At 50.1% G+C, this 27,809-nt stretch overlaps 1 protein-coding gene across 5 annotated transcripts; it reads right to left on the bottom strand.

Annotated features, from left to right (window-relative positions):
• On the bottom strand, positions 1-27,809 carry LOC144598479 (uncharacterized). 5 transcript variants are annotated; one of them, XM_078408644.1, is made up of 6 exons: positions 27,243-27,809; positions 21,280-21,533; positions 11,255-11,459; positions 9,299-9,387; positions 8,656-9,068; positions 1-229 (listed from the first exon to the last, which is right to left on the bottom strand). In XM_078408644.1, the coding sequence occupies exons 5-6, from the start codon at positions 9,065-9,067 to the stop codon at positions 111-113; spliced, it is 531 nt and encodes a 176-aa protein (XP_078264770.1). In that variant the 5' UTR covers position 9,068; positions 9,299-9,387; positions 11,255-11,459; positions 21,280-21,533; positions 27,243-27,809; the 3' UTR covers positions 1-110. The 5 variants fall into 5 exon arrangements, with proteins under 5 accessions (XP_078264770.1, XP_078264753.1, XP_078264763.1 ...); XM_078408627.1 differs by having other exon boundaries at positions 9,299-9,428; XM_078408637.1 differs by lacking the exon at positions 21,280-21,533 and having other exon boundaries at positions 9,299-9,428.

A 27,809-nucleotide genomic window follows, 5' to 3' on the forward strand; every position in this document is an offset into this window, starting at 1 on the left:
GACATCCCGTCTCAGGATGGAGGTGGGGAGAGAGGGAGGGAGTGGGAGGGAGGGAGTGACAGAGAGAGGGAGGGAGAGAGTGATGGAGAGAGGGAGGGGGGGAGGGTGCGTCAGTCAGCGTGGATACAGCAATGACATGAGGAATATGGCAAGGTGATTTCGCCGGGTAGACAGCCATCACGGCGGCACATCCCATAGTAATTGCCACACGGGAGGTGATGCCGGCCTCCTGTGGGGAGAGACAAGATGGTCAGCCCCTCTGGGGGTGGGGAAAGAGGCACTCTGCCCTCCCACTCCCCCTCTTCTCCCCACCTCCCCATCCCACTGCTCCCCTCCCCTCTCTACTGCTCCCCCTTTCCTCCCTCAATCCCTCTGAGGGGAGAGAGAGGCAGACACAAAAAGAGGAAACAGAGAGAAAGAGAGTGAGAGAGGGAAACTGAGGCGGCCTCCCTGGCGGAGTATTTTTAAACTTGTCCATCGTCCTTTATTCCCAATGTTTTCAGCAGCATTTTAGCTTCTATCCAAACATGCATGTTCCTTTAATTGTTGCCAATACTTCCAAAATAAGCCAGTACCAGTCTGAATAAGATATTACGTTTCACACACACATAGAAACATAGAAAATAGGTGTAGGAGGAGGCCATTCGGCCATTGAGCCAGCCATCACAGCCATTATCTGGTAAACCAAACTAAGATATGGATTAAATCATTCTTTATCGAGAAACCACCAGTTATATTGTGTAATAATAATAATAATAATAATAATATATTCCTTTATTCATTCCACACCGGGGAAATTTAGTGTCACAGCAGCAAAGTGGAGAGCAAGAGCTCATTCATTATAAATAAAAGATACATAAATTGTCATCAATTGTGTGTTCTTAGCTGTTATTGTTGACTCGTCTGCTGGGAGCAGTGCTGGTTGTGCAGTCTCACAGCAGCGGGAAGGAAGGACCTCCTATATCTCTCCCGGGTCCGGGCACTGCCTAACAGAGGTTGCGTAGCAACCCGCCTCCCGGCCCAGGTGGCCGCCGTTAGTAGAGTGGGAGCTGCTGGCTGGGTGAGGCACGTGGGGCGCGGGGCGGTGACGTCACCTTGTCCCGTATTTGGGAGTGAGGAAGTTGGCAACCCTAGGGGGGACTGACATACGATGACAGACTGGATCGACTGGGCTTGTATTCGCTGGAATTTAGACGGATGAGAAGGGATCTGAAAGAAACATATAAAATTCTTAGAGGATTGGACTGGATAGAGGCAGGAAAAATGTTCCCAATGTTGGGGATGTCCAGAACCAGGGGTCACAGTTTAAGAATAAGGGGGAGGCCATTTCAGATTGAGATGAGGAAAACTTCTTCACCCAGAGAGTTGTGAATCTGTGGAATTCTCTGCCACAGAAGGCAGTGGAGGCCAATTCACTGGATGCTTTCAAGAAAGAGTTAGAGCCCTGAGGGCAAACGGAATCAAGGATATGGGGAAAAAGCCGGAATAGGGTACTGATTGTGGATGATCAGCCATGATCATATTGAATGGCGGTCGGTGCTGGCTCGAAGGGCTGAATGGCCTCCTCTTGCACATATTTTCTATGTTTACCCAGTTGCCTGAAAGTCTCATGCAGAGAGGGAGTGTTGTGGAGCAGAGTGATCTAGGAGTGCAGGTACACAGTTACCTGAAAGTGGCCTCACAGGTAGAAACATAGATCATCGCCTACACCCTCTCTATTCCACACGCTAGTGGCAATTTGCAAATTTCACCAAAGTCAACAGCCTGAGGGACTAGATATGCATGCACTTAGATGGACAAGGGCTGATTAGATTTCAGTGATACAGTGTGGAAACAGGCCCAACTTGCCCACACCGGCCAACAATGTCCCAGCTGCACAGTCCCACCTGCCAGCATTGGCCCATATCCCTCCAACCCTGTCCTGTCCATGTACACGTCCAACTGTTTCTTAAACGTTGTGATAGTTGCTGCCTCAACTACCTCCCTCCCACCCTCCCTCTCCTTGCCCCCTCTCCCTCGCCCCCTCACCCTCTCTCCCTCCCTCTCCCTTGCTCCCTCACCCTCCCTCTTCCTTGCCCTCTCTCCCTCCCCTCTCCCTCTCTCTTTTGCCCTCTCTCCCTCCCTCCCTCTCTCTGTCTCCCACTCTCTCCCTCCCTCCCTCTCTCTGTCTCCCACTCTCTCGCTCCCTCCCTCTCTCCCACATAGACAGACACCAGACGATATTTTCACAATATGGACCGTCTGTGGGGAGAGACAAGATGGTCAGGGCCTCTGGGGGGGGGAAAGAGGCACTCTGCCCTCCCCCCCCCCCCCCCATCCCACACACCCCTCCCCTCCCCCCCCCTCTCTCCTGCTCCCTCTTTCCTCCCTCCCTCAACCCTCACCTTTACACCCTCCCACTTTCCCTGCCTCTCTCTCTTTCACCTTCTCTCTCTCCTTCTCTCTTTTTCTTTCCTTCTCTATCTCCCTCACTGTTTCCTACTCTCTCTCCTCTCCTTTTTCCTTTGCTCTCTCTCTTTGTTTCTCTCTCTCTCTCTCCTGTTTCCTCTTTTTCTGTCTGTCTCCGCTCCGCTCCTTCCTACCCAGGGGGGAGAGGGGGGGAGAGAGAGAGGGGAGAGAGAGAGGGAGGGGAGAGGGGGGAGGGGAGAGGGGGGAGGGGAGAGAGGAGGGGAGAGAGGGGGGGAGAGAGAGGGGAGAGAGAGAGGGAGGGGAGAGAGAGAGGGGGGAGAGAGAGGGGGGGAGAGAGAGAGGGGAGAGAGAGAGGGAGGGGAGAGGGGAGAGAGGGGGGGAGAGAGAGGGGAGAGAGAGAGGGAGGGGAGAGGGGAGAGGGGGGAGGGGAGAGAGGGGAGAGAGGGGGGAGAGAGAGAGGGGGGAGAGAGAGGGGGTGAGAGTGAGGGGGAGAGTGGTGGGGGGAAATGAGGGGGGGAGAGAGAGAGGGGAGAGAGGGGAGAGAGAGGGGAGAGAGGGGGGAGAGAGAGAGGGGGGGAGAGAGAGGGGGAGAGAGGTGGGGGGAGAGAGATGGGGGAGAGAGAGGGGGGGAGAGAGGGAGAGAGAGAGGGGAGAGAGAGAGGGAGGGGAGAGAGGGGGAGAGTGGTGGGGGGAGAGAGAGAGAGGGGGGGAGAGAGAGGGGGAGGGAGAGTGATGGGGGAGAGAGAGGGGGAGAATGGTGGGGGGAGAGTGGTGGGGGAGAATGAGGGGGGAGAGAGAGGGGGGGAGAGGAGGGGGAGAGGGAGGGGGGGAGAGGGAAGGGAGAGGGGGGAGAGAGAGGGGGAGAGAGAGGGGGAGAGAGAGGGGGAGAGAGAGGGGGAGAGAGAGGGGGAGAGAGAGGGGAGAGAGAGGGGGAGAGAGAGGGGAGAGAGAGGGGGAGAGAGAGGGGGAGAGAGAGGGGGAGAGAGGAGGGGAGAGAGAGAGGGGGAGAGGAGAGGGGAGAGAGAGGGGGAGAGAGAGGGGGAGAGAGAGTGAGAGGGGGGAAAGGGCAAGAGAGAGAGAAGAGGGAGAGAGAGAGCGAGTGTGGAGAATTACCATAGTGATTGGGGCCTGGGTCGGGTCCAGTGTTGGGTCGTGGGTCGGGTGCTGGGTTGGGTGCCGCGTGGACGGTTCCCTGGGTCAGCAGTGTCACTCCACCACCACCAGTAGCAGCGCTCCCCACATCTCGTCCAGGCTCTGCTCAGTTTTCGTATCCTTCAGTCTGTGGCCACCGGGGTGGGGACCGTTCTGTGTCGGGACGGGACGGGAGTCCGGTCTTTATGTCCGTCCCAGTCCCCGCCTCATCCCTCCCTCTCTCTCTCTCTCCCTCCCTCCTTCCTCTCTTTCTCTGCTGACTCATCGATGACTTTGTTTATCCCCCAGTGCATCCGTCCAGGTGTGGGCAGAGTTTACCCACTGTGCAAATCCCCTGGCACTTTGAATAACGATAAGGACAGGGCTGCTGAGCAAGTCTCCCTGAGGGGGAGGGGTTGTGGGAAGTGTTTGTGAGATCGGCCAGGGGTGAGGTGTTGCACTTTGGGAGGTGGAATGTAAGGGGAAAGTCTACAGTGTCGGTACCAGAGTCTGTGGAGCATGCTGACCAGGTTCATCACTGTTCTCATCACTGTCAATAGACAATAGGTCCAGGAAGAGGCCATTCGGCCCTTCGAGCCAGCACCACAATTCACTGTGATCATGGCTGATCATTCTCAATCAGTACCCCGTTCCTGCCTTCTCCCCATACCCCTGACTCCGCTATCCTTAAGAGCTCTATCTAACTCTCTCTATGAAAGCATCCAGAGAATTGGCCTCCACTGCCTTCTGAGGCAGAGAATTCCACAGATTCACAACTCTCGGACTGAAAAGGTTTTCCTCATCTCCGTTCTAAATGGTCTACCCGTTATTCTTAAACTGTGGCCCGGGTTCTGGACTCCCCCAACATTGGGAACATGTTTCCTGCCTCTAACGTGTCCAATCCCTTAATAATCTTATACGTTTCAATAAGATCCCCTCTCATCTTCTAAATTCCAGTCGCTCCAGTCTTTCAACGTATGACAGTCCCGCCATTCGGGAATTAACCTAGTAAACCCACGCTGCACGCCCTCAATAGCAAGAATGTCCTTCCTCAAACTTGGAGACCAAAACTGCACACAGTACTGCCCTCATCACTTTCTACATGTTTCTACCTTTTGCCAGACAACATGCATCTTCTCCGATGAGACCCCTGTTGCCACACCTGTAACACTCAATCTCACGTCCAGGCTTACTCTTTGGTCTAGTGTAGGACATCCAGTTAACTTGCCCAGTCTTGGAATCTTTCAGTTTCATGCTGTGAAATTGTCCCTCAACAGCTCCTTGGACAAAGTATCATTAAGGTTCAACTCACCCACTTTTCCCAGCAGCCTTCTCCTGAGCTTGTCTGCCCTGCAATGCTGGACAACCTGATCCAATATCTGCTTTGCCACATCAGCAGACACATATTTGCATCCCACAGAAACCTGTCTGAGTCTCGTCACAATTGAGCTAGCAGTCTCGCCCTCTTCCGTCTACTGCGCTCCTAGATTCCTCTGCTCTGCAACACTCCCTGTCTACCTGTGGCGCCACTTTCAGGGAACGCAGGTACACAGGTACCTGAAAGTGGCGTCACAGGTAGAATGGGAATGTCGTAGAGCAGACGGATCTAGGAGTGCAGGGACATGGTTCCCAGGGAGTGGCATCAGAAACATTGGGAACATGTTTCCTGCCTCTAACGTGTCCAACCCATTAATAATCTTATACGTTTCGATAAGATCCCTCTCATCCTTCTAAATTCCAGTGTATACAAGCCTAGTACAAAATCCTCCTCATGACCTACAAAGCCCTCCATAACCTGGCTCCATCCTACCTGACTGACCTCCTCCACAGGCACACTCCCACCTGCACCCTCCGCTCTGTTGCTGCCAATCTCCTATCCCCCCCCCATCCGGACCAAACTCAGATCCTGGGGGACAGGGCTTTCTCCATCGCTGCTCCCACCCTATGGAACTCACTACCCCAAACCGTCAGAGACTCCTCCTCACTCACCACATTCAAACATCACTGAAGTCTCACCTGTTCAGTACTGCCTTCAACCACTGAAGGTCACCTCACCTTCTGTCTCCTTTCTCTGTCGTCTACTTATTTATCTATTTATTCACTTCCCTATGTTCTTTAAATCCCTGTAAAGCGTCTTTGAGTGTATGAATAGCGCTATATAAATGTAATGCATTATTATTACTATAAGTCACTCCAGTCTTTCAACATATGACAGTCCCGCCATTCGGGAATTAACCTAGTAAACCTACGCTGCACGCCCTCAATAGCAAGAATATCCTTCCTCAAATTTGGAGAGCAAAACTGCACACAGACTCCAGGTGCGGTCTCACTAGGGCCCTGTACAACTGCAGAATGACCTCTTTGCTCCTATACTCAACTCCTCTTGTTATGAAGGCCAACATTCCATGGCTTTCTTCACTGCCTGCTGTACCTGCATGCTTCCTTTCAGTGACTGATGCACTAGGACACCCCTATCTCGTTGTGCGTCCCTTTTCCTAACTTGACACCATTCAGATAATAATCTGCCTTCCTATTCTTACCAACAAAGTGGATAACTCACACTTATCCGCATTAAGGTGCATCTGCCATGCATCCGCCCCACCTCACACAACCTGTCCAAGTCACCCTGCAACCTCATAGCATCTTCCTCACAGTTCACGCTGCCACCCAGCTTTGTATCATCTGCAAATTTGCTAATAGTACTTTTAATCCCTTCATCCAAGTCATTAATGTATATTGTAAATTGCTGCGGTCCCAGCACCGAGCCTTGCGGTACCCCACTGGTCACTGCCTGCCATTCTGAAGGGACCCATTTATCCCCACTCTTTGCTTTCTGTCTGTCAACCAATTTTCTATCCATGTCAGTACCCTACCTCCAATACCATGTGCTCTAATTTTGCCCACTAATCTCATATGTGGGACCTTGTCAAAGGCTTTCTGAAAGTCGAGGTACACCACATCCACCGGCTCTCCCCAGTCAATTTTCCTAGTTACAACCTCAAAAAATTCCAGAAGATTAGTCATGCATGATTTCCCTTCGTAAATCCATGCTGACTCGGAACAATCCTGTTACTGCTATCCAAATGCTCCGCAATTTCGTCTTTTATAATTGACTCCAGCATTTTCCCCACCACTGATGTCAGACTAACTGGTCTATAATTTCCGTTTTCTCTCTCCCTTGAAAAGTGGGACATTAGCTACCTTCCAATCCACAGGAACTGATCCTGAATCTATAGAACATTGGAAAATGATCACCAATGCGTCCACAATTTCTAGAGCCACCTCCTTAAGTACCCTGGGATGCAGACCATCGGGCCCTGGGGATTTATCAGCCTTCAGTCCCATCAGTCTACCCAACACCATTTCCTGCCTAATGTGGATTTCCTTCAGTTCCTGTCACCCTAGGATCTCTGGCCACTAGAACATCTGGGAGATTGTTTGTATCCTCCTCAGTGAAGACAGATCCAAAGGACAGGTTCAACTCGTCTGCCATTTCCTTGTTCCCCATAATAAATTCCCCTGCTTCTGTCTTCAAGGGACCCACATTTGCCTTAACTATTTTTTTCCTTTTCACATACCTAAAAAAGCTTTTGCTATCCTCCTTTATATCATTGGCTAGCTTACCCTCGTACCTCATCTTTATTCCCCATATTGCCTTTTTAGTCATCTTCTGTTGCTCTTTAAAAGAGTCCCAATCCTCTGGCTTCCCGCTCTTCTTTGCTATGTTATACTTCTTCTCTTTTATTTTTATGCTGTCCTTGACTTCCCTTGTCAGCCACGGGTGCCTCTTACTCCACTTAGAATCTTTCCTCCTCTTTGGGATAAATTGATCCTGCAACTTCTGCATTATTCCCAGGAATACCAGCCATTGCTGTTCCACCGTCTTCCCTGCTAGGGCCTCCTTCCAGTCAAATCTGGCCAACTCCTGCCTCATGCCTCTGTTATCTCCTTTGCTATACTGTAATACTGACACTTCCGATTTTCCCTTCTCCCTCTCAATTTGTAGAGTAAAACTTATCATATTGTGATCACTGCCTCCAAATGGCTCTTTTACCTCGAGTCCCCTTATCAGATCAGGTTCATTACACAACACTAAATCCAAAATTGCCTTCTCCCTGGTAGGCTCCAGTACAAGCTGTTCTAAGAATCCATCTCGGAGACACTCCACAAACTCTCTTTCCTGGGGTCCATTACCAACCTGATTTTCCCAGTCTACCTGCATGTTGAAATCTCCCATAACCACCGTAGCATTATATTTGCGACATGCTAATTTTAGCTCCTCATTCAACTTGTACCCTATGTCGAGGCTACTGTTTGGGGGCCTGTAGATAACTCCCATTAGGGTCTTTTTACCCTTACAATTCCTTATTTTTATCCATACTGATTCTACATCTCCTGATTCTATGTCACCCCTTGCAAGGGAGTGAATATCATTCCTTACCAACAGAGCGACCCCACCCCCTCTGCCCACCTGTCTGTCTTTTCTGTATGTTGTGTTTTCCTGAATATTCAGTTCCCAGCCCTGGTCCTCTTGTAGCCATGTCTCAGTGATTCCCACAACATCATACTTACCAATGTCTAACTGAACCTCAAGCTCATCCACTTTATTTTTCATATTTTGTGCATTTAAGTACAACACATTAACTTTGTTATTCACCTCCCTTCTCACACCGGTCACCATTGCCCTTGACCTTACTCTCTTATCCAATCCAGAACTTCCGTTCCCATTTATTCGAGAGTCCTTTGCAATTTCTCCTGTATTCGCTTCCCCTTTAACTCCATCTTCATATTCCCAATTTGTCAACCCCTCCCCCCCACTACTTAGTTTAAAGCCACACGTGTAGCACTAGCAAACCTGCCTGCCAGAATGTTGGTCCCCCTGCTGTTAAGGTGTAACCCGTCCCTTTTGTACAGGTCACCCCTACCCCAGAAGAGATCCCAGTGGTCTAGAAATCTAAATCCCTGCTCCCTGCACCAGCCCCTCAGCCATACATACATTCATATCCCCGATCTCTCTGTTCCTGCCCTCACCAGCACGAGGTACAGGCAGCAGTCCAGAGACAACCACCCTCGACGTCCTACTTCTCAGTCTTCTTCCTAACTCTCTAAACTCACGTTGCAGAATCTCCTTCCTCTTCCTCCCGACGTCGGTCGTGCCCACGTGCACAACTACTTCCGGTTGATCGCCTTCCCTCGCTAGGATGTTGTGAAGCCGGCCCGTGATGTCTTGAACCCTGGCACCAGGGAGGCAACAGACCATCCTCAAGTCCCGCCTGCCGCCACAGAATCTACTGTCCGTACCTCGGACAATGGAGTCACCCACTACCATGGCTCTTCCTGACTTCGGTCTCCCCGGTCGAGTTTCCTTGCCTGGGTTAGAGCTACCAACCTGTCCGCCGCTCGGACTGGAAGCGTCATCCAGTTGGCTCTCCAGTTCCCCAACACGGCGCTTCAGGAGCTGAACCTGGACACATTTTCCACAGTTGTAGCAGCCAGAGGCACCAGCGGCGTTCCTGGCCTCCCACATCCTGCAAACATCACACTGAATCAGCTTACCTGTCATTTCCTTGTATCGTCTTACCCTCTCCAACTGTTGGCATGGCCTCCTCCCTCAGCCTCCTCGCCAAAGACTCTCGAGCCAAAGACTCACACTTTTCTCGACAAGACCACTCCCCGACGGGGACGGGGCCGCTCCCCTCGAGCGAGCCTTGCTTACATTAGCTGTTAAATTGACTCATTGATTAATTAGCTAACTTACCAATTTGCTCAATTTAATTGCTCAGCGAATCCCCACAATCCTTCAGCTGTCCTCCTCTGACCAACTTCAAGGTAACTGTTGCAAATAGCCTGTAGAGCAGAGGGATGTAGGAGCGCAGGAGCACAGTTCCCTGAAAGTGGGGTAACAGGTCGACAGAGAGTGTTGTAGGGCAGAGGGATTTAGTTTAGTTAAGAGAAACTTAGAGAAAGAGGCCCTTCGGCCCACCGAGTCCGCACCGACCAGCGATCCCCACACATTAACACTACCCTGCACATTATATAGACAATTTTACATTTTATACCAAGCCAATTAGCCTACAAACCTGTACGTATTTGGAGTGTAGGAGGAAACCGGAGCACCCGGAGAAAACCCACACAGGTCACGGGGAGAACGTACAAACTCCTTACAGACAGCGCCCGTAGTCAGGATGGAGCCCGGGTCTCTGGTGCTGTGAGGCAGCAACTCTACCGCTGCGCCACCGTGCCGCCCTGAACTTGTAGTAAAATGAATGGTATCTCCAACTTAATGGATGGGGAAATCACCTAATTTCTAGTCTGTTCTCGTCTGGATAAATGACGAGTCCAATCGTAGACATCGGGAAAGGATTCTTTTGCCCTCTGTCATTCAGCACAGTGTCAGACGCAAGTATGATATCAGAGGGATTATCCCAGTCATCTAATTCCCTTTCTTTACATATTTCCAGGTTTTCCCCGCAATCTTGCAGAGATCACAAACTGAGATCCTGTTTTTTCCCGCTTTTATGGTTTCGCTTTCACTCACAATAAACGAGGGTCAAACAAAATATCAAATAAGTTCATAAGTTGATCAGACAGTGCAGCAGTAGAGTTGTTGCCTCGCAGCGCCGGAGACCCGGGTTCCATCCCGACTACGGGCGCCGTCTGTACGGAGTTTGTACGTTCTCCCCGTGACCTGCGTGGGTTTTCTCCGAGATCTTCGGTTTCCTCCCACACTCCAAAGACGTGCAGGTTGGTAGGTTAATTGGCTGGGTAAAAATTGTAAATTGTCCCTGGTGTGTGTAGGATAGTGTTAATGTGCAGGGATCGCTGGTCGGTGTGGACTCGGTGGGCCGAAGGGCCAGTTTCCGCGCTGAATCTTTCAACTAAACTAAACTAAAGTTCATAAGTTCATTAGACACAGGGACAGAATTAGATAATTCAGCCCATCGAGTCTATAGACACAAAATGCTGGAGTAACTCAGCGGGTCAGGCAGCATCACTGGAGCGAAGGAATGGGTGACATTTCAGGTCGAGACCCTTCTTCAGACTGAGAGTCAGGAGAGGGGGAAACGAGAGATACTCCGCCATTCAATCGTGGCTGATCTATCTTTCCCACTCAACTCCATTCTTTTAGATTGTTTTAGATTTAGATTTTTTAGATTTAGAGATACAGCGCGGAAACAGGCCCTTCGGCCCACCGAGTCCGCGCCGCCCAGCGATCCCCGCACATTAAAACATTCCTACACACACTAGGGACAATTTTTACATTTACCCAGTCAATTAACCTACATACCTGCACGTCTTTGGAGTGTGGGAGGAAACCGAAGATCTCGGAGAAAACCCACGCAGGTCACGGGGAGAACGTACAAACTCCGTACAGACAGCACCCGTAGTCAGGATCGAACCTGAGTCTCCGGTGCTGCATTCGCTGTAAGGCAGCAACTCTACCGCTGCGCCACCGTGCCGCCCATTCTCCTGCCTTCTCCCCATAATCTTTGAGGCTTTTACTGATTAAGTTTGATTAATTTACATACACTAAGTGCTAGAGTAACTCAGTGGGTCAGGCAGCACTTTTTTTTTAGTTTAAAGTAAAGATACAGCGAGGAAACAGGCCCTTCATCCCACCGAGTCCGCGTCGACCAGCACTCCCTGCACACTAACGCCATAAACACACACTAGGGACAATTTACAGTAATACCAAGCCAATTAAGCTACAAACCTGTATGTCTTTGGAGTGTGGGAGGAAACCGGAGATCTCAGAGAAAACCCACGTAGGTCACGCGGAGAACGTACAAACTCCGCACAGACAGCACCCGTAGTCAGGATCGAACCCTGTTCTCCGGCAGCAACTCTATCGCTGCGCCATCGTGCCGCACTCTGCAGAAAAGAATGCGTGACGTTTTGGGTCGAGACTCTTCTTCAGACTGAGAGTAGAGGGGAGGAAAAGGCCAGAACAAATCAGGACCGGAACACCTCCATCCACGACCGCAAGAAATTGCAGCGAATTGTGGACGCAGCCCTGATGCAGCCTATCCCCTTACCCCTCTAGCCAGACGACCCTAGCTACTCCCCACATCAGTCCTCATGCCCCCCTCTGCTCTGTTAACCCACCACCCCTCCACCATACACCCCCTCCCCCTCCACCTGCCCCCCTGCCCTCATCCGACCCCAACCCCCACCATTGCCGGATGTTCACCATCCCCCCTGACCTCCCCCTTTCAGACACTGAACAGTCTGTCCTCAACAGAGGCCTTACCTTTGTTCCCCTCCGCCCCCACATCGAGTTCCGTGTCCGCCATGACGTGGAGCTCTTCTTCCGCCGCCTCCGCCTCCGAGCCTTTTTCCATGGGAAGGAGTCCTCACCCCCCACTGATGACCCCTTCTCCCGTCTCCAACGGACCCCCTCCTCTTGGACCCCCCCGTGTGGCAAACTACCCTCACTAGAACTTTTCATCTCCAACTGCCGGCGGGACATTAACCGCCTCAAATTCTCCACTCCCCTGACTAACTCTAACCTCTCCCCTCCTGAACGTGCAGCCCTCCACTCACTGCGCAACAACCCGGACTTGGTCATCAAACCCGCTGACAAGGGAGGTGCTGTGCTGATGGGGTGGAAGGTGAGAAGAAAGTCTGGCGTTCTGACCTCTACCGGACCGAGGCCAGACGACAACTCTCAGACACCTCTTCCGACCGATCCCTGGACCATGGGACAAACACCAGACCTTTATCATCAGCACCATCATGGACCTCACCATTTCCGGCGATCTACCCTCCAATGCCTCCAACCTTATCGTTCCCCAGCCCCGCACGGCCCGATTCTACCTTCTCCCTAAAATCCACAAACAGAACTGTCCCGGCAGACCCATTGTTTCTGCCTGCTCATGTCCCACCGAACTTATTTCCACCTACCTCGACTACATCCTATCCCCCCCTGGTCAAATCCCTCCCCACCTTCCTCCAAGACACCTCACACGCTCTCCATCTCCTCGATAACTTCCGGTTCCCAGGCCCCCACTCCCTCATCTTTACCACGGATGTCCAGTCACTCTACACTTCCATCCCCCACAAGGATGGTCTTGAAGCCCTGTTTCTTCCTCAACCATAGAACCAGCCAATCCCCATCTACCAACACTCTCCTCCGCCTAGCAGAGCTGGTTCTTACCCTTAACAACTTCTCCTTTGACTCCTCCCACTTCCTCCAAACCAGAGGCGTAGCTATGGGCACTCGCATGGGCCCTAGCTACACCTGCCTCTTTGTCGGGTACGTCGAACAATCCCTGTTCCAGACGTACACTGGCCCCATCCCCGAACTCTACCTCTGCTACATTGACGACTGCATTGGTGCTACCTCTTGTACCCATGCAGAACTCACTGACTTCATATATTTCACCACTAATTTCCATCCTGGCCTTAAATATACCTGGACTATCTCTCACATCTCCCTACCGTTTCTGGACCTCACCATCTCCATCACAGGAGACAGACTAGTGACGGACATTTACTATAAACCCACTGACTCCCATAGCTATCTGGACTACACTTCTTCCAATACTGCAAAAAGTCTATCCCCTACTCCCAATTCCTCCGTCTATGCCGCATCTGCGCCCGGGATGAGGTGTTTCACACTAGGGCTTCGGAGATGTTCTCGTTCTTCAGGAAACGGGGCTTCCCCTCCTCCATTATAGATGAGGCTCTCACTAGGGTCTCTTCTACATCCCGCAGCTCCGCTCTTGCTCCCCTCCCCCCACTCGTAACAAGGACAGAATCCCCCTCGTTCTCACCTTCCACCCCACCAGCCAGCGTATCCAACAAATTATCCGCCAACATTTCCGTCACCTCCAACGGGACCCCGCTACTGGCCACATCTTCCCATCCCCTCCCCTTTCTGCGTTCCGCAGAGACCGTTCCCTCCGTAACTCCCTGGTCCACTCGTCCCTTCCTACCCAAACCACCATTCCCCAGGCACTTTCCCCTGCAACCGCAGGAGATCCAACACGTCCCTTTACCTCCCCCCTCGACTCCATCCAAGGACCCAAACAGTCTTACCAGGTGAGGCAGAGGTTCACCTGCACCTCCTCCAACCTCATCTATTGTATCCGTTGTTCCAGGTGTCAACTTGTCTACATCGGCGAGACCAAATGCAGGCTCGGCGATCGTTTCGTTCAACACCTTCGCTCAGTCTGCCTTAACCAACCTGATCTCCTTTCTTTGTCCCGCCCCCCCTGACCCATTCTCACCAGAGATGCTGCCTGACCCACTGAGTTACTCCAGCATTTTGTGATACCTTCGATTTGTACCAACATCTGCAGTTATTTTCCTACATCACACAAACCAACCTCCCTTCCACTGACTCCATCTACACCTCACGCTGCCTCAGCAAGGCCAGCAGCATCATCAAGGACCAGTCTCACCCCGGCCACTCCCTCTTCTCCCCTCTCCCATCGCGCAAGAGGTACAGAAGTGTGAAAACGCACACCTCCAGATTCAGGGACAGTTCCTTCCCAGCTGTTATCAGGCAACTGAACCATCCTACCACAACCAGAGAGCAGTGCTGAACTACTATCTGCCCCATTGGTGACCCTCGGACTATCCTTGATCGGACTTTGCTGGCTTTACCTTGCACTGAACGTTATTCCCTTATCATGTATCTGTAGGGGTGGGAGGTGCTTTACGTCCTCGTCGTCCACCCTGGGTAGTTCTACGGAACTGGCAAAATTTGCAGCAAAGTGTCAACTACGGTACTCTGAAGCACCAATTGCCACTTTTGATTGTTGTCGTTGACATACGAAAGAGGATGTATCTGTTCACTGTGGACGGCTCGATTGTAATCATGTGTTGCCTTTCCGCTGTCTGGATAGCACGCAACAAAAGCTTTTCTGCTTAAGAGTAGAATTAGGCCTTTCGGCCTATCGAGTCCACTCCGCCATTCAATCAAGGCTGATCTATGTCTCCCTCTCAACCCCATTCTCCTGCCTTCTCCCCATAACCAGTGACACCGGTACTAATCAAGAAAGACTGTGGATCTGCTTCTGTGGCTACTATGCAAATAGTCGCCTGGGTTGGGCGCCATCTTGGCTTGTCCTGTCAGGCAATGTTAGTTTAGTTTAGATCAGTTTGTAGATACAGCACAGAAACAGGCCCTTTGGCCCACCCAGTCCGCACCGACCAGCGATCTCCGCACACTGACACTATCCTACACATACTAGGAACAATTTACAATTACACCAAGCCAAGTAACCGACAAACCTGTACGTCTTTGGAGTGTGGGAGGAAACCGGAGATCTCGGAGAAAACCCACACAGGACACGGGGAGAACATACAAACGCCGTACAGACGGCACCCGTGGTCAGGATCGAACCCGGGTCTCTGGGTTCGTGGAAAAAGGATCTAGGAGTACAGGTGCATGGCTCCTTGAAAGTCGAGTCACAGGTAGATAAGGTGGTCAAAAAGGCTTTTGGCACTTTGGCCTTCATCAGTCAGAGTATTGAGTATAGAAGTTGGGAGGTCATGTTGCAGTTGCATAAGACATTGGTGAGACCACATTTAGAATATTGTGTTCAATTCTGGGCACTATGTTATAGGAAAGCTGGAAAGGGCTCAGAAACGATTTACGAAGATGTTGCCAGGACTAGAGGGTGTGAGTTACAGGGAGAGGTTGAGCAGGCTGGGTCTCTACTCGGAGCACAGGAGGATGAGGGGAGATCCTATAGATATATACAAAATCATGAGAGGAATAGATTGGGTAGATGCACAAAGTCTCTTGCCCAGAGTAGGGGAATCGAGGACCAGAACATAGGTTCAAGGTGAAGGGGAAAAGATTTAATAGGAATCCGAGGGGTAACTTTTTCACACAGAGGGTGGTAGGTGTATGGAACAAGCTGCCAGAGGAGGTAGTTGAGGCTGGGACTATCCCATTGTTTAAGAAACAGTTAGACAGGTACATGGATCGGACAGGTTTGGAGGGATATGGACCAAGCGCAGGCAAGTGGGACTAGTGTAATTGGGACATTGTTGGGCCAGTGTGGGCGAGTTGGGCCGAAGGGCCTGTTTCCACGCTGTGTCACTCTATGACTAGTGTAGCTGGGACATTGTTGGCCAGTGTGGGCGAGTTGGGCCGAAGGGCCTGTTTCCACACTGTATCACTCCATGACTCTATGACTGGCGCTGTGAGGCCGTGCTGCTGTGCTACCGTGCTGCCGTTAGTGTGAGCCGACTGAGCAGCTTCTGGTTTTTCCCTTCCTCTCCTGCCTCGATTGTATGGAAACCAGATGCAGGTCTGATTCAACAAGCCAGACCTCGGGGGAGCTCATCACATGTGACTTCCAAAGAATTTAGCGTCAAGAACTCACACCGATCCACACATGTTTTCTGTTGCTGCAGAATAAGAAATAGAATATGTTTGCAAGTTAAAAATAATATTTCCCTTCCCCGTGGTCTCCAGTATGAGGAACGGTCCACGACCCGAAACATCACCATCCTTATTCTCCACAGATGCTGCCTGACCCGCTGAGTTACTCCAGCACTCTGTGAAACGTCGCCTATCCATGTTCTCCACAGATGCTGCCTGAGGAAGAACTTTTTCAGTCAGAGAGTGGTGAAGGTGTGGAATTCTCTGCCTCAGAAGGCAGTGGAGGCCAGTTCGTTGGATGCTTTCAAGAGAGAGCTGGATAGAGCTCTTAAGGATAGCGGAGTGAGGGGGTATGGGGAGAAGGCAGGAACGGGGTACTGATTGAGAGTGATCAGCCATGATCGCATTGAATGGCGGTGCTGGCTCGAAGGGCTGAATGACCTACTCCTGCACCTATTGTCTATTGTCTATTGTCTATTGACCCGCTGAGTTACTCCAGCACTCTGTGAAACGTCACCCATCCATGTTCTCCAGAGATGCTGCCTGACCCGCTGAGTTACTCCAGCACTCTGTGAAAGTCACCCATCCATGTTCTCCAGAGATGCTGCCTGACCCGCTGAGTTACTCCAGCACTCTGTGAAAGTCACCCATCCATGTTCTCCAGAGATGCTGCCTGACCGTCAGTCAGTAAAGGTTGGGAGTGCAGGAGCAAAGAAGACCATTGGCTTTGAGAAAGTAAGTGTTAATTGCAGGTTAAAGTCCGTTTAAAAAGAGCGCCAAAAGGACGCTAGGAGGCAATCAGTGCAGGGCATACCCCCAAGCTCGTCAGAGGAAGGTACATGGATTGGCTGATCAATTAAATTAGAAGTTTGGTAAATTGGCCAATTAGGCAATTTAGTGACTAATATAAACAAGGCTTGCAGAAGGGGTTTGGCCGTCTGGCTGATGTGAGGAGGTTACACTTGTTTTTAAACACTAAAGCAATGGCGGGCAAGTTGGTGCAGTGTGTTTCCTGCAGGATGTGGGCAGGTAGGGACACCGCTGGAGCTTCTGGGAGCTACACCTGCAAGAACTGTGTCCAGGTGCAGCTCCTGAATGGACGTGTGGTGGAGTTGGAGAAGCAGTTGGATGACCTCAGGGCCATCCGGGAATGCGAGAGTTTTCTGGACAGGACCTACTGTGAGGCTGTCACGCCAAGGGTCCAGGTCGAGCGAAGGTGGGAGACCGTTTCAGGAGGGAGTGAACGTGGACTACAGGAGACCCCAGTGGCTGTGCCTCTTGCAAACAGGTACACCCTCTTGGGAGCTGCCGGGGCAGAAGACGCTTCCAGTCCGAGCGGCGGACAGGTTGGCGGCTCTAATCCAGGCAAGGAAACTTGACCGGGGAGACCGAAGTCAGGAAGAGCCATAGTACTGGGTGACTCCATTGTCCGAGGTACGGACAGTAGATTCTGTGGCGGCAGGCGGGAATTGAGGATGGTCTGTTGCCTCCCTGGTACCAGGGTTCAAGACATCACGGAGCGGCTTCAAAACATCCTAGCGAGGGAAGGCGATCAACCGGAAGTAGTTGTGCACGTGGGCACGAACGACATCGGGAGGAAGAGGAAGGAGATACTGCAACGTGAGTTTAGAGAGTTAGGAAGAAGACTGAGAAGTAGGACGTCGAAGGCGGTTGTCTCTGGACTGCTACCTGTACCTCGTGCTGGTGAGGGCAGGAACAGAGAGATCGGGGACATGAATGTACCAGCTGAGGGGCTGGTGCAGGGAGCAGGGATTTAGATTTCTAGACCACTGGGATCTCTTCTGGGGTAGGGGTGACCTGTACAAAAGGGACAGGTTGCACCTTAACAGCAGGGGGACCAACATTCTGGCAGGCAGGTTTGCTAGTGCTACACGTGCGGCTTTAAACTAAGTAGTGGGGGGGAGGGGTTGACAAATTGGGAACATGAAAATGGAGTTAAAGGGGAAGCGAATACAGGAGAAATTGAAAAGGAATCTCGAATAAATGGGAAGGGAAGTTCTAGAAGGGATAAGAGAGTAAGGTCAGGGCCAATGGTGTGATAGGGGAGGTGAATACCGAAGTTAAAGTGTTGTATTTAAATGCGCGAAGTATAAAAAATAAGGTGGATGAGGTTGAGACTCAGTTAGTCATGGGCAAGTATGATGTTGTGGGAATCACAGAGACATGGCTACAAGAGGACCAGGGCTGGGAACTGAATATTGAGGGATAACGACCTATAGAAAAGACAGACAGGTGGGCAGAGGGGGTGGGGTCGCTCTGTTGGTAAGGAATAATATTCACTCCCTTGCAAGGTGTGACATGGAATCAGGAATCAGTATGGATAGAAATGAGGAATTGTAAGGGAAAAAGACCCTAATGGGAGTCATCTACAGGCCCCCAAACAGTAGCCTCGACATAGGGTGCAAGTTGAATCAAGAGCTAAAATTAGCATGTCGCAAATGTAATGCTATGGTGGTTATGAGAGATTTCAACATGCAGATAGACTGGGAAAATCAGGTTGGTACTGGATCCCAAGAAAGGGAGTTTGTGGAGTGCCTCCGAGATGAATTCTGAGAAAAGCTTGTACTGGAGCAAACCAGGGAGGAGGCAATTCTGGATTTAGTGTTGGGTAATGAACCTGATTTGATAAGGGAACTCAAGGTAAAAGAGCCATTAGGAGGCAGTGATCATAATATAAGTTTTAATCTACAAATTGAGAGGGAGAAGGGAAAATCGGAAGTGTCAGTATTATAGTATAGCAAAGGGGATTACAGAGACATGAGGTGGCCAAATTTGACTGGAAGGAGACCCAAGCAGGGAAGACGGTGGAACAGCAATGGCAGGTATTCCTGGGAATAATGCAGACGTTGCAGGATCAATTCATCCCAAAGAGGAGGAAAGGTTCTAAGGGGAGTAAGAGGCACCCGTGGCTGACAAGGGAAGTCAAGGACAGCATAAAAATAAAAGAGAAGAAGTACAACATAGCAAAGAAGAGTGGGAAGCCAGAGGATTGGGACTCTTTTAAAGAGCAACAGAAGATAACTATAAAGGAATTACGGGGAGAAAAGATGAGGTACGAAGGTAAGCTAGCCAATAATATAAAGGAGGATAGTAAAAGTTTCTTTAGGTATGTGAAGAGGAAAAAAATAGTCAAGGCAAATGTGGGTCCCTTGAAGACAGAAGCTGGGGAATTTATTACGGGGAACATGGAAATGGCAGACGAGTTGAACCGGTACTTTGGATCTGTCTTCACTGAGGAAGATACAAACAATCTCCCAGATGTTCTAGTGGCCAGAGATCCTAGAGTGACGGAGGAACTGAAGGAAATTCACATTAGGCAGGAAATGGTGTTGGGTAGACTGATGGGACTGAAGGCTGATAAATCCCCAGGGCCTGATGGTCTGGATCCCAGGGTACGTAAGGAGGTGGTGCTAGAAATCATGTACGCATTGGTGATCATTTTCCAATGCTCTATAGATTCAGGATCAGTTCCTGTGGATTGGAGGGTAGCTAATGTTATCCCACTTTTTAAGAAAGGAGGGAGAGAGAAAACAGGAAATTATAGACCAGTTAGTCTGACATCAGTGGTGGGGAAGATGCTTGAGTCAATTATAAAAGACAAAATTGCGGAGCATTTGGATAGTAGTAACAGGATCATTCCGAGTCAGCATGGATTTACGAAGGGAAAATCATGCTTGACTAATCTTCTGGAATATTTTGAGGATGTAACTAGGAAAATGGATAGGGGAGAGCCGGTGGATGTAGTGTACCTTGACTTTCAGAAAGCCTTCGACAAGGTCCCACATAGGATTAGTGTGCAAAATTAGAGCACATGGTATTGGGGGTAGGGTACTGACATGGATAGAAAATTGGTTGGCAGACAGAAAGCAAAGAGTGGGGATAAATGGGTCCCTTTCAGAATGACGGGCAGTGACTAGTGGGGTACCGCAAGGCTCGGTGCTGGGACCGAGCCTTGCGGATATTCTTGCTATTGAGGGCGTGCAGCATAGGTTTACTAGGTTAATTCCCGGAATGGCGGGACTGTCGTATTTTAATAATAATAATAATAATGCATTTTATTTATATAGCGCTTTTCATATACTCAAAGTCGCTTTACAAAGATTTTGAGAACATAGGGAAATGAATAAATAGATAAATAAGTAAATAAATAAATGAACAGAGAAAGGAGACAGAAGGTGAGGTGACCTTCAGTGGTTGAAGGCAGTACTGAACAGGTGAGACTTCAGCGATGTTTTGATTGTGGTGAGTGTGGAGGAGTCTCTAACGGTTTGGGGTAGTGAGTTCCATAGGGTGGGAGCAGCGATGGAGAAAGCCCTGTCCCCCCAGGATCTGAGTTTGGTCCGGATGTGGGGGGATAGGAGATTGTCTATTGTCTATTGAAGAAAAGAAATGACTCAGTGACTCTGTGACTCGATGTTCTATTGCCGGTAACGGCGTCGCTGCCTCACCGCGAATGCAGCGCGGAGAAGCGTGTTCGATCCCAACCATGGATGCTGTCTGTAAGGAGTTTGTACGTTCTTCCCGTGACCTGCGTGGGTTTTCTCCGGGTGCTCCAGTTTCCTCCCACACTCCAAATACGTACAGGTCAATAGACAATAGACAATAGACAATAGGTGCAGGAGTAGCCCATTCAGCCCTTCGAGCCAGCACCGCCATTCAATGCGATCATGGCTGATCACTCTCAATCAGTACCCCGTTCCTGCCTTCTCCCCATACCCCCTCACTCCGCTATCCTTAAGAGCTCTATCCAGCTCTCTCTTGAAAGCATCCAACGAACTGGCCTCCACTGCCTTCTGAGGCAGAGAATTCCACACCTTCACCACTCTCTGACTGAAAAAGTTCTTCCTCATCTCCGTTCTAAATGGCCTACCCCTTATTCTTAAACTGTGGCCCCTTGTTCTGGACTCCGCCAACATTGGGAACATGTTTCCTGCCTCTAATGTGTCCAATCCCCTAATTATCTTATATGTTTCAATAAGATCCCCCCCTCATCCTTCTAAATTCCAGTGTATACAAGCCCAATCGCTCCAGCCAATAGGTCAATTGGCTTGGTAAATGTAAAGAAAAAATTGTCCCTAGTGGGTGTAGGATAGTGTTAATGTGCGAGGATCGCTGGGAGGCGTGGACCTGGTGGGCCGAAAGTCCTGTTTCCGTGCTGTATCATTAAACAAATAGCCCTGGAGTGCAGTGTATGTCAAGTACACACCCAAGTTGTATATAAACATGTTTCTGCCTCCACACAAACCTTTCCGAAAGCAGGTTCCAGGCACAAAACATATTAGTCATCCCCCACTCTAATCCTTCGGCTGTGAGAAACAGATCGTTCCTCTCACTACTGGCCCCCGACCGTTTTATAAACCTCAGTGAAATCCCACCTCAAATCTTCCGTTCCAAAGAAAACAGCAGTGGGTTTAATCCAGCAGTTACTTCAGAGTCAGAGACACGGAGTGCTGGAGTAACTCAGAGGGTCAGGGAGCATCTCTGGAGAACATGGACAGGTGACATTTCACAGAGTGCTGGAGTAACTCAGCGGGTCAGGCAGCATCTCTGGAGAGAAGGAATGGGTGGCGTTTCCGATCGAGACCCTTCTTCAGACTGATGTCATTGGAGTGGGAGATGAAATATGGACCTGCAAGATGTGAAAACGACAGATCAAAGCAGATGGTGAAAAGGAAAGTTTAGTTTAGTTCAGAGATACAGCCCGGAAACAGGCGCTTCGGCCCACCGAGTCTGCGCCGACCAGCGATCCCCGCACACTAACACTACGCTGCACACCACTATGGACAATTTACACTTGTACCAAGCCAATTAACCTACAAATCTGCACGTCTTTGGAGTGTGGGAGGAAACTAAACAACTCGGAGAAAACCCACGCAGGTCACGGGGAGATCGTACAAACTCAATATAGGCAGCACCCGTAGTCGGGATCGACCCCGGCTGTCTGGCGCCGGAAGGCAGCAACTCTACCTCTGCGCCACCGTGCCAAACCTGTAGAATGGTTGTATTGCAAAAATGTAGACTTCTTTCCCCAGAATCTCAGTCTGAAGAAGGGTCTCGACCCGAAACGTCAGTTATTCCTTCTCTCCAGAGATGCTGCCTGTCCCACTGAGTTACTCCAGCATTTTGTGTCTTACCTTCGGTGTAAACCAGCATCTGCAGTTCCTTCCTGCACAGTTATGATTTTCCAGAATAACTAAACGTTATTCCCTGATCATGTATCTGCACACCCTGAATGGTTCGATTGTAATCATGTATAGTCTTTACCCTGACTGGTTATCACACACCAAAAGGAGGATGAGTGGAGATCTTATAGAGGTGTACAAAATTATGAGGGGAATAGATCGGGTAGATGCACAGAGTCTCTTGCCCAGAGTAGGGGAATCGAGGACCAGCGGACATAGGTTCAAGGTGAAGGGGAAAAGATTTAATAGGAATCCGAGGGGTAACTTTTTCACACAGAGGGTGGTGGGTGGATGGAATGAGCTGCCAGAGGAGGCAGTTGAGGCTGGGAGTATCCCATCGTTTACAAAAAAGCTGGACAGGTACATGGATAGGACAGGTTTGGAGGGTTATGGACCAAGCGCAGGCAGGTGGGACTAGGGTAGCTGGGACATTGTTGGCTGGTGTGGGCGAGTTGGGCCGAAGGGCCCTGTTTCCACACTATGACTCTAAAAGCTTTTCACTGTCCACGTGATCATAAACTGAACTAAACTAAACTAAATCACCTCTCTACACACTCTGGTGTTGTCTGAATAAGGGTTTTGACCAAAGTGTTGCCTGTCCATTTACTTCCACAGATGCTGCCTGACCCGCTGAGATTCACCAGCATTTTCTGTTTACTCAGGATTCCAGCATCTGCAGTCTTTTGGACTAGTTTAGCTGAGAGTCATAGAGTGTGGAAACAGGCCTTTCGGCCCAACTTGCCCACACCGACCAGCATGTCGCATCTCCACTAGTCGCACCTGCCTCCATTTGGCCCATATTCCTCTAAACCTGTCCGATCCATTTAGTTTATCGTCACGTTTACCGAGGTGCAGTGAAAAGCTTTTTTTGTTGCCTGCTATACAGTCAGCGGAAAGAAAATACACGATTACAATCAAGCCTCGTTTCCTTTATCCCTAACCAGTCTGAAGAAGGGTCTCAACCCGAAACCTCACCCCTTCCTTCTCTCCGGAGATGCTGCCTGTCCTGCTGAGTTACAACAGCTTTTTGTGTCTATCTTCAGTTTAAACCAGCATCTGCAGTTCCTGTACACATTTAAATTCTTACCTGCAGCAGCACAACAGATTTGTAAACGTACTCCAGGTCCACCACTGATTTTCCGGCACCCTTGGTTTCAGATCCTTACCGGATTATCCGTGTTGCCGGACCAATGTCCTTCCTCAATGGAGGTCACGGCCTCCGAGAGGAGTCCAACGGTACTGGAACGTTCCGCCTAGACTGCTGGGGGGGGGCGCAAGATACCGACCTGCAAAGTCGGCCGTGGAAGTCGCCTAAGGGAAAGGATCTGCCGGCTCCGGTCCGGCTGGAGTTGCAGAGCCACAGCCGCAGGGGGGCAGATTCCACCCGCCGATCGGCCGCAGAAGTCCTGATGAGGTGGAGATCGGCCGCCTCATCCGGCCTAGGGGCCACATGTTTGGGGGGATTTCCAGGCGGGGTTTTCCCTGGGTTATAGGAGGGGCTGGACTGCCAGTTGCCAAAAAATTGGTGATAGACCTGTACAAGATTGCAATCGAGCCGTTCACAGTGTACATAGAAAATAGGTGCAGGAGGAAGCCATTCGGCCCTTCGAGCCAGCACTGCCATTCATTGTGATCATGGCTGATCATTCATCAGTGGCAGAGAATTCCACAAATTCACAACTCTCTGGGTGAAAAACCACCTCCTCACCTCAGTGTTAAATGGCCTCCCCTTTATTCTAAGACTGTCGCCCCTGGTTCTGGACTCGCCCAACATTGGGAACATTTTTCCTGCATCTAGCTTGTCCAGTCCTTTTATAATTTTATGTCTATAAGATCCCCTCTCATCCTTCTAAACCAGTGAATACAAGCCTAGTCTTTTCAATCTTTCCTCATATGACAGTCCCGCCATCCCAGGGATCAATCTCGTGAACCTACGCTGCACTGCCTCAATTACAAGGTTGTACTTCCTCAAATTAGGAGACCAAAACTGTACACAATACTCCAGATGTGGTCTTACCAGGGCCCTGTACAACTGCAGAAGAACCTCTTTACTCCTTTACTGAAATCCTCTCGTTATGAAGGCCAACATGCCATTAGCTTTCTTCACTGCCTGCTGTACCTGCACGCCAACTTTCAGTGACTGGTGTACAAGGACACCCAGGTCTCGCTGCACTTCCCCCTTACCTAACCTAACACCATTGAGATAATAATCTGCCTCCTTGTTTTTGCCGCCAATGTGGATAACCTCACATTTATCTATATTATACTGCATCTGCCACGCATCTGCCCACTCACTCAACCTGTCCAGGTCACCCTGCAACCTCCTAACATCCTCTTCACAGTTCACACTGCCACCCAGCTTTGTTTCATCCGCAAACATGCTAGTGTTTCTTCTAATTCCTTCATCCAAATCATTAATATATATGGTAAACAGTTGCAGCCCCAACACTGAGCCTTGCGGCACTCCACTCGCCACTGCCTGCCATTCTGAAAAGGACCCGTTTACTCCTACTCTTTGCTTCATGTCTGCCAACCAATTCTCTATCCATGTCAACACCCTACCCCCAATACCATGTGCTCTAATTGTGCTCAACAATCTCACGTGTGGGACCTTATCAAAGGCTTTCTTTAAGTCTAGATACACTACATCCACTGGCTCCCCTTCATCCATTTGACTTGTCACATCCTCAAATTATTCCAGAAGATTAGTCAAGCATGATTTCCCTTTCATAAATCCATGCTGACTTGGACTGATCCTTTTACTGCTATCCAAATGCACCGTTATTACATCTTTAATAATTGACTCCAGCATCTTTCCCACCACCGATGTCAGGCTAACTGGTCTGTAATTCCCCGTTTTCTCTCTTGCTCCTTTCTTGAAATGTGGGATAACATTAGCTATCCTCCAATCCACAGGAACTGATCCTGAATCTATTGAACATTGGAAAATTGCCACCAATGCGTCCACTATTTCTAAAGCCACCTCCCTGAGTACCCTGGGATGCAGATAATCAGGCCCAGGGGATTTATCAATCTTCAGACCCATCAGTTTACCCAATACTATTTCTCGCCTAATGCAAATTTCTTTCAGTTCCTCTACCCCCCTAGATCCTCTGTCCTCTAGTACACCTGGGAGATTGTTTGTGTCTTCCTTAGTGAAGACAGATCCAAAGTACCTGTTCAACTCTTCTGCCATTTCCTTGTTACCTATAATAATTTCAAGGAAATTGTACAGATACAGGATAAAGGGAATTAACGTGAATAACATTCAGTGCAAGATAAAGCAAGTAAACTCCGGTCATTGATAGTCCGAGGGTCTCCAATGAGGTTGTACAAGATAAAGGGCGGTGCAATGGCGCAGGGGTAGAGTTGCTGCCTCACAGCGCCGGAGACCCGGGTTCCCTCCTGACTACGGGTGCCGTCTGTATGGAGTTTGTACGTTCTCCCCGTGACCTGCGTGGGATTTCTCCAGGTTTCCTCCCACACTCCAAAGACGGACGAGTTTGTATGTTAATTGGCTTGGTATAAATGTAAATTGTTCCTTGTGTGGGTAGGATAGTATTAGTGTGCTTGGATCGCTGGTCGGCGTGGACTCAGTGGGCCGAAGGGCCTGTTCCGTGTTGTATCTCTAAACTAAACTGCACAATCAGGGGGTATGGGGAGAAGGCAGGAACGGGGTACTGATTGAGAATGATCAGCCATGATCACATTGAATGGCGGTGCTGGCTCGAAGGGCCGAATGGCCTCCTCCTGCACCTATTGTCTAAACTAAACTAAACTAAATTAAGTCCAGTAAATTCTGATTAAAGATAGTCTGAGGGTCTCTAATGAGGTAGATGGGAGGTGAGGACCACTCTCCAGTTGTTGGTAATGTCGTCAACTTGCCTAAGTTGCAATGAGGTCCCCCCTCTAAACCTTCTAAACACAATCACTTACTCCAGCAGTTGTGTAGGAAGGAACTGCAGATGCTGGTTTAAACTGAAGATAGACTCAAAAAGCTAGAGTAACTCAGCAGAACAGGTAGCATCTCTGGAGAGGAGGAATGGGTGACGTTTCTCGTCGAGACCCTTCTTCAGACTGAGAGTCAGGGGAGAGGGAAATGAAAGATATAGACGGTGATGTATAGCGATATAGAACAAATGATAGATATGCAAAAAAGTAACGATGATAAAGGAAACAGGCCATTGTTAGGTGTTTGCTAAGGTGAGAACGAGAAGCTGGTGTGATTTGGGTGGGGAGGGACGGAGAGAGAGGGAATGCCGGGGTTACTTGAAGTTTGAGAAATCAATGTTCATACCACTGGGCAGTAAGCTGCCTAAGCGAAATATGAGATGCTGTTCCTCCAACTTGCATTTACTCCAACTGTTCCTCCAGCACTTTTTGTCTATTCTTGGCAAGTCTGCAGTGCTTGTCTCTCTCTCTCTGTCATCCCCCAATGGGCCAGTTGTATTTTAAAAATCTTTCTAATAATAATTTGCAAGTTTTCTGGAAGTTGCAAATGTCCAGGGAATTATTTGCACGGAAATAAACAGACATAGAAAATCAGTGCAGGAGGATGCCATTTGGCCCATTCATTGTGATCATGGATGATCATCTACAATCAGTAGTAACCTGTGCCTGCCTTCTCCCTATATCCATTGATTCCACTATCCCCATGAGCTCTATCTAACTCTCTTTTAAATTCATCTGCAGCCTTTATAAGATATTCTTTAGCAGTCTTTATAAGATATTGATGAGGGGGAGGGTGGGGGAGAGGAGGGAGTGGAGGAGGTGAGGTGGGTTGAGGGGAGGTGGATTGAGGGGAGGTGAGGGGGGTTGGAGAAGGTGAGCGGGGGGGGGGGGGTTGTGTTTCCATTGGGGGAGTGAGGGGAGGGCGGGAGAGGGGGGAGAAGAGGAGGGGTAAGGGGAGAAGGAAGGGGGAGAAGGACATTGGTTTGGGGGAACTGCGCCAGTACATGGAGCTCGCAGGATGACCACATGTGTAATAGACACAAAATGAATTTCATTGAGCAGTTGTATATGTGACAAATAAAGCACAATTGAGCTATTTAAAATATCATTTCTTTCCCAGCTACATTGAATGACACCGCGCACTGCTCGTTTAAACTGTGAACAGAAGGCAAGTGTAAACATTACATCTTGATCAATGAACCTACTGAGGTTTCAGGGTCTCTGCTGCTGGAGACGTCCATTGCTGACAAATACAACGAACGCACTGCCCCCTGTTCCCTGCGATCAGGCGGAGGTAGGGGTGGGAGTTGGGTTTCCATTGGGGGAGGTAGGGGAGAGGAGGGGGAAGGAGGAGAGGGAAGGAGAGGGGAGGAGGAGGAGGTGAGGGGGGAATTGGGTTTGAGGTGAGGGGAGGTGAGGGCAGGTGAAGGGTTTGAGGTGATGGGTTTGAGGTGATGGGTTTGAGGTGATGGGTTTGAGGTGATGGGTTTGAGGTGAGGGGAGGGAGTGGAGGGGGGGTGAGGGGAAGGAGAGGGGGTGATGGGAAGGGGATGGGGGTGAGGGGAAGGGGGTGAAGGGAGGGGGTGTGAGGGGAGAGGTGAGAGGAGGTATGAGGAGGGGGAAGGCGGGTGGGGGCAGGAGGGTTTTGTTGGGTGGGGAGGTGGGTGGAGGGGGTTGGGTGGGCGAGGGGAGGGGAGGTGAGGAGGGGGAGGTGAGAGGAGGGGGGAAGGTGGGTGGGGGAGGTGGATGGTTGGGTGGGTGAGGAGGGGGGC

Source organism: Rhinoraja longicauda, chromosome 1 (genome assembly GCF_053455715.1).
Source record: "Rhinoraja longicauda isolate Sanriku21f chromosome 1, sRhiLon1.1, whole genome shotgun sequence".
Taxonomy (NCBI): Eukaryota; Metazoa; Chordata; class Chondrichthyes; order Rajiformes; family Arhynchobatidae; genus Rhinoraja; species Rhinoraja longicauda.